This window comes from Leuciscus leuciscus, assembly GCF_965113295.1.
Source record: "Leuciscus leuciscus genome assembly, chromosome: 2".
Lineage (NCBI taxonomy): Eukaryota > Metazoa > Chordata > Actinopteri > Cypriniformes > Leuciscidae > Leuciscus > Leuciscus leuciscus.
In genome coordinates, this window is record NC_138726.1 from 57,112,437 (window position 1) to 57,119,856 (window position 7,420).

General features: G+C 40.3%; 1 protein-coding gene and 1 long non-coding RNA gene across 7 annotated transcripts in view; one reads left to right on the forward strand and one right to left on the reverse strand.

Annotated features, from left to right (window-relative positions):
* LOC309493376 overlaps positions 1-7,420 on the forward strand; it is a 166,596-nt gene that overhangs the window by 157,766 nt on the left and 1,410 nt on the right. The window lies entirely within an intron of this gene.
* The window catches only part of arhgef11 (Rho guanine nucleotide exchange factor (GEF) 11), a 46,507-nt gene continuing 39,266 nt past the window's right edge, over positions 180-7,420 (reverse strand). For all 6 annotated transcript variants that reach the window (XM_082162325.1, XM_082162326.1, XM_082162323.1 and 3 more), the window contains 3 exons: positions 5,813-6,126; positions 4,397-4,517; positions 180-2,380 (listed from right to left, as the gene is read on the reverse strand). In XM_082162325.1, coding sequence (XP_082018451.1) covers positions 2,322-2,380; positions 4,397-4,517; positions 5,813-6,126 — 494 coding nt within the window. In that variant the 3' untranslated portion in view covers positions 180-2,321. The remainder of the gene's footprint in view (positions 2,381-4,396; positions 4,518-5,812; positions 6,127-7,420) is intronic.

Consider the following 7,420-nt stretch of genomic DNA (forward strand, 5'->3'; position numbering starts at 1 on the left):
TGTGGAACATATTTTTATTATTTAAAACTGCAGTAATAACCACATTTTTGGAACATATCTTTTTTTAAATTATTATTATTTGAAGCTGCAGGAATGACCTAATTTTTGAAAGATATATATATATTTTTTTTATATGAAACCACAGGAATGATTTTAGTTATTATTATTATTTATTTATATATTTTTGTAAACTGCAGGAAGGACCTCAAAATACCTTTTGTATTTTAGTATTTTTAGGTCTTAAACATACTAATTTAAGATATGGTTTAATATCTTTTACAATTTATTTATTTCTTTATTTTGTTTGAAGTAGGCCTATGTGAATGTGTGTAGATGTATATGGATTTGTGTATGCATTTTAGATTTTGTTGTATCAGTTTTATCATTTGTATTTAAGTTTTTATATGTTCTGCTTATTTCTTATGTGCAAGTTTGTATTAAGTGTTGCCTCATTTATTGTAGGCTATATTCATACATTTTGGAAGGTTACAATTTTTATTTATTTTTTTAAATACATTGACACACATTGGTCCAGTAAAGAGGTAGCCTAATGTCACAGGCTTTTTTATCAAAATGGACAAAATGTGATTCTTAAAAGAGCAAAACTCTAAAAGAACATCCAAACCATTATTTTGGCCAATATTGTAATAAATACACTGTATGTGTGTGTGCGTGCATATATTTATATCTTTTTTTATAAATGGACAAATTTATCTGAAATGCCAAACATTGTCCATCTATTCTATATAATTGTGCAGCATCATATAAAATATTGAACGATATCCATTCTGATGCTTCAATCTGTTTTCAAAGGCCAGATCCAGTTCCAGCGCAGCTTTTCCTTCATTATCAGAGATAAAGTTACAGGAAAGTGAGAAGTAAATCAGTTCAGACAGGTTTTAAACACACAAACGTTTCTTAAATTCACCACCAAAAAACACACACTGCGAATTGTTTTCTTTTTTAAACATTTTTAATTTCACAAAACAAATGAGTTTTTTTTTTTTTTTAAACATGAGTTTTCATTTTCCTTCTGTGCATCTAACAATCTCGCCGTTTTTAAAAAGAGGGAGAGAAAATAATTTACACATCTTTTGTTTGTCATATCTACAAAAATAAAATTAAAAGAAATGACCAGAGCTTTACAGAAAATGAACATATAAAACAGGCCGTGAACTATATTACATGAGTGATCAAAATAAAAACACGAAGGTTCACGTACAGTAGTTCGCACGAGCGCTTTCCTTCCGTCCCTGTGCAACAAACCGCTGACGAGTATGAATGACGTGAAGCGATGGAGGAATGAGGCGGGAAACGAAAGAAGACAGGAAAACTCACGGGGGAAGAGTTAAAGCTAACGAGAGAAACACGTCTACATCTCTCCACCTGAGTTAACAGCAGTTATCCATACAAGCAACGTCTCCGAAACACTTTCTGCAGTCGCACATACACAAAACCATTCACATAAGAATAATAAACGAAAGACGAAAGGAGGCGAGGTAACAATCCTCCTTCGGCAGGTTAGGCGGACGAGTTACACGTTGTTTTCATTTATTAGAGTTGCCGATCCCTTCATTTTGTGTTTTCAAGCAGCCGTTGAGCAAGTGAAGAACAAACGTTCAAAGTTTTTACACGTAATACTAGTGTGTCAGGTCACATGACATGATGTCAGAATTCATAAACACGCCCCTTTTCCCCCCCTGCGAGATATAATCAGGAGTCCAGATAATAGTGCGTCGAAACTGAACAAACGTTTGTTGGATTTTTTATTTCTTCCATAAAAATAAAACAAAATAAAATAAAACCTTCAGCTTTTGTCATTTTCCTTCTTTTGCGTAGTGTTTTACGTACGCTACGATATTTAGCTACGATATTAGCGATATATATCCGTGAGACATCCTTATTCCCAGTGCAAAAAGATCCTGAATTCGTGAAACGGCTCAGGTTGACGATGAAAACGAGATGTAAAGCAGGTAAAGTGCTGGGGTTTCCTTCGAAGGACAAGAGTCATGTCTTCAGCCGCGCGACATCACTTCCTGTTCGTCACGCATCACTTACAATCTTCCATCAACCAATCACATTTCATCTTCTCTCTCTCTCTCTCTCTCTCTCTCGATTCGTCACTTTCCTTTCTCCGTCATTTCTGTCTCAGCGCGGGCCGAAGGGTCGTCCGTCCCGTCTCTCAAGTCACGAATTGACAACACACAACACATAATTCAGCCTGGATGGTGCTTCCAGGCGCAAGGCATGCTGGGAAGGGGCTACATCATAGTGAGTTTGTGTGAGTCTGTGCGTGCGAGATGAAAGTCCAGTGTGAACCGTCAGAAGCCAGTGGACTGGATTTCAGGCTGAGCTGATTCTGTCGAGACGCCCTCTTTACCTGAAAGAGCGAAGACACGCGTCAGTGTCACACACAACAGAAGAGTCAGTGTCACACACAACAGAAGAGTCAGTGTCACACACAACAGACACGCGTCAGTGTCACACACAACAGACACGCGTCAGTGTCACACACAACAGCTCAGTGTCACACACAACAGAAGAGTCAGTGTCACACACAACGGCTCAGTGTCACACACAACAGAAGAGTCAGTGTCACACACAACAGACACGCGTCAGTGTCACACACAACAGACGAGTCAGTGTCACACACAACAGACACGCGTCAGTGTCACACACAACAGACGAGTCAGTGTCACACACAACAGACGAGTCAGTGTCACACACAACAGACACGCGTCAGTGTCACACACAACAGACGAGTCAGTGTCACACACAACAGACACGCGTCAGTGTCACACACAACAGACACGCGTCAGTGTCACACACAACACGGGGTTTTAAAGGGATAGTTCACCCAAAATGAAAATCACCCCATGATTTACTCACCCTGAAGCCATCCTAGGTGTATATGACTTTCTTCTTTATAAGTCCATCAAAGCGCATCCCTCCATGATTAAAGTGCTCCACACTGCTCTGGGGGGTTAATAAAGGCCTTCTGAAGTGAAGCGATGCGTTCGTGTAAGAGAAATATCAATTTTTTAAAACTTTATCGACTAAAATAACTAGCTTTAAGTCGACTTGCGCCAGAAGAGTCACACTTGACGATGTCTGACGTAGATGTAGGAGTAGCGTAAGCTTCGAGTCTCTCGCGGTTCAAACACACAGAGCTGAGCAACAAACTCAAGCTCTCAGACATTTCTCTTTAAAAATTCTCGTTTTCTAATTCGTGGCCGGTGTTTTGTTTTGCTCTATCCTCTGTGCTTACGCGTTCATCATTACGTTGTGCGTCAGCAGGGCCGTTTTTAGGCATAGGCAAACTAGGCGGTCGCCTAAGGCGCCTCAGCTGGAAGCCAATGAGCGCATGTCTGGCACTTTATCAGGGGTGTGTGTAAAGGGTGTCACAGCCACCCTGAAATATGATTGCCACCCCCTCCACTGGTTCTCCCAACACTATTGGGCTAGAGTCCTGTCAATCTGACGATTCCTATGTGCCACTGGATCAGAGAACAGACAATTACTGTCTGACTGTTGCATGTAAAGCTTGCGTTTGGAGCGCTCAACAACCCCGTTACATCACAGAGCTCGGTCAATGCTTTGGCAAGGTAACGATTTTTTTTTTTAACCACGCAATAACGCTAAATTCAAAGGCCAATTAAAAAAACAGGTACAGTAAAAAGTGCACAAATCCTTATTTTGTTAGAGCAGTATTTGCGGTAGTCGAGAAATCAGGATGTGAAATGGGCAGATAGCGTATCGATTCATTCGTTCTAATAGTGATAATGCGAGCAGTGTCATACAGAGGGCGTAGTGTCGCGCTATTTAAAGGGGAAGTTAATACAAGCAAGTAGTCCTGAAATGAATACCAGAAATACTAATATTGCTTTTTGAGATTTGACTGGAGGCGCCAATAAGGATTTCGCCTAGAGTGTCAAAATGGCTCGAAACGGCCCTGTGCGTCAGGTCAAGGGTCACTCTTTCGCCGTAAATCGATGTGTACGGCCGTCTGCCAGAAGCTAGTTATTTTAGTCAATAAAGTTTTAAATATGGACATTTTCGCATCGCTTCAGTTCAGAAGGCCTTCATTAACCCCCCAGAGCAGTGTGGAGCGCTTTGATGGACTTCAAAAAATGTAAACCCATTCACTGCCATTATAAAGCTTGGAAGAGCCAGGACATTTTTTAATATAACTCAGATTGTGTTCGTCTGAAGGAAGAATGTCATACACCTAGGATGGCTTCAGGGTGAGTAAATCATGGGGTGGTTTTCATGTTTGGGTGAACTATCCCTTTAAAGACTTTACACACATTTTCTGCACTGGAAACTGGATGTAACGGTGTTCAAACAGCATGGAGAGCACTAAACTCAGCTCTTGAGTTAGGGTTAATGTCCTCACCGTCTCCTGCTCCTCGGTCCACCCCTGACGGACACTGGCAGATGACATCACCGGAGGCTTCATCAACAGGAAGTGGCTTTCGTAACTTCTTCAGAAGTTTGTAGTGATCCGCTTCAATGTCCTACAGGTGAAGACAAACATCAACAACATGTTTATATACCAGCTGGATCTCACCGAAACACAGGCGGGTCATAATCTGACCTAACAGATGAATAACCAATAACTGAATGTGTAAAAAAAAAAAAAACACACTTATTTAAATGTGAAGTATTTATACAATATAATAGTTTCTTATATATATTTTTATTATAAACAATATTTTAATTTTATTTTATAAACTTATTTTATTTTAATTCTAAATATATATATAAATAACAAAAATAAAATATAATTTGAATACCGCCAAAAAAACACTTCTAAATTTTAAAAACTCATTTTATTTAATTTTGCATGAATAATTTTTATTTTTTATTTTGTGAGTGTGTGTGTGTGTGTGTGTGTGTGTGTTTGTGTGTGAGAGTGAGTGTGAGTAAGCATGTGTGTGAGTGAGCGTGTGAGTGAGTGAGAGTGTGTGAGTAAGCTTGTGTGTGTGTGTGAGCGTGTGAGCATGTGTGTGTGCGCGTGAGAGAGTGAGTGTGTGTAAGCGTGTGTGCGCGCGAGTAAGCGTGTGTGCGAGTGTGTAAGCGTGTATGAGTGAGTGTGAGTGTGTGTGAGTGAGCGTGTGTGTGAGTGAGCGTGTGTGTGTAAGCGTGTCTGTGTGTGTGAGTGTGTGTGTGTGAGTGTGTGTGTGTGAGTAAAGGCCAATTTATACTTCTGCGTCGAGTGTACGCCGTAGTGTACGTCGTAGGCTACGCACGTAGGCGACGCCGTCGTGAGCATTTATACTTCTGCGAATGTCTGTGTTGCTCTGCAGTTACACCGCCGAAACGCTAGTTGGCGCGGGTGGGTTTTAATGTTCCAGTTCCACTGTGTTTACATTCCTCGCGGCTGTTTTGAGTTTAGGTTTCTACGAGCAATGGCGACTGAAGGAGTCATACAGATGGCTGTATTTCCGCACTTCTTCAAGCAATCTCTCGGTCACTTGGTCTATTTCCATGGCTCTTCACTGATCTTCGGAATTTAAAAATGGCGGGCGGGCGGTGCAGAGTGCAGAAGATCATTCCGGAAATGGGTAGGAGGAAACGCGATGCTATCCAGCCGACCAATCACAGATCTTGCGGTCCGCGTCGCCGCGACGCGTAGTTACATTTTTGAGGAGGTGCGCGTCAGGGTACGGCGAAGGGTACGACGTATGGTACACGTCAATGCGTATGCTACGCCGTACCTTCTACGCGCACCCGACGCAGAAGTATAAATTGGCCTTAAGCGAGCGTGTGTGAGTGAGTGTGTGTGTGTGTGTGTGTGTGTGTGTTTTACCCTCAGATGCTGCAGTTTCCTCATCAGCTCCTCCATGGTGTTGAAGATCTGGTCTGAGTTCTTGATCACATGACGTTGTGTGCTGGTTTGTGATTGGCCGAGTCCTTCCCCTCGACTCAGTCTCTCAGTGAGCGACGGGTCAGCTGGAGAGAGGCAGGGCGTCTCGGGCTCCTCTTCCTCGATGATGAAGGACGACGAGCACACACTGCTGTGTGTGTGATGGCTGTTCTCAGAGTGTGTGAGCTCATCGGTGCTGCTCTCGTCAGTCAGAGCGCTGGACTGATCTTTGGGCATCACCAGATAAAACATGTTTCCTGGGAACAGCGCAGTTATACTTAAACTAAAAAATTTCCCAAAAAGTAGTGTTTCTTTACAAAGTGACCAACCTAGAAATCTTAAAGCACTGTTTACGAGGTCACATGGGTCAAACACAACCACAACAGTCACTATGTTGTGCAATTTTGGCAGGGAAGCTAAAAATCTGAACCGGTTTGACTGGACCAATAAATTAAAAAACCTTAGCGTTGAGCTCTGATATAATAAAGGCACAGTAAACATGACTCTTATTATAATGGGTTTAAGTGAAGACTGTAATAAGTTCACTTAAAGTCACTGTAAAGTCAAAATGAAGTATGTTTTCTGAGTTTGTCCAAAGCTTTCAGTTACACTGTAACGGTGAGTGGCTAAAACATGAGGACAAAATCTATTTCATTTCATTTCGTCTTTATATTGTTTCAAAATTAATTGGGAGATTAAATGTGAAATTATTACAATATAAAAATATATTAAAACCTTTAAATATAAAACTAATCACGTTTAATTAGTTGATTAGTGTGACTAATCACGTTTAATTACAGAAAAATGTGTGATGAATTACTTAATTTATTTTAAATTAATTGACAGCACCAAAAAAAGAAAAAAAAGGGGAAAAAAGTAGAAAAAAAAACTGGATAAAAACGATCAAATTTAAATGAAAACAAACATTTACATATGCAATAACAGCACATAATTAATACTAAAATAATAGAGCTTAAGCGCCAGAGAAACGAGGGCGCCGCCATCTTTAGAATATTGTCTTTCAACTTCCGTTTTTGCGGTCGCTCTGTATATTCCTATGGCATTGCTGTCCAGGAGTAATTCGCTTTTGAAGTGGATTTACTTAATGTAAAGTTAACGAAAGTTATCATGAGGACTGTAATGTTTAAAGCAGATGACCAGTCGACCGGGAAGATTTTAAAACGAGCCGTTCATTAATAAACAGACCGGAAGTCAAAAGACAACGAGCGCAGCGCTGAAAAGGGGCGGAGCTACATGAGGGCTATAGAATGACTACAATTAATATATTACATTTGAAAACAAAAAACAAAAAAAAAATTATCGGTTCAAAACCAGTAAAAACTAACAAAACAATACAAAATAAATAAATCAACTCAATTCTATTAAAGGGATAGTTCACCCAAAAACTAAAATTCTGTTGTCATTCACGGGTTTTGAACGACATGAGGATCAGTAATTAATGGCAGAATACATTTTTGGGTGAACTATCCCTTTAAACTCTTTTGTAACTTCCTGACTATTAGAGTTCCCGGTTGACTGTGTTTGCGTGTA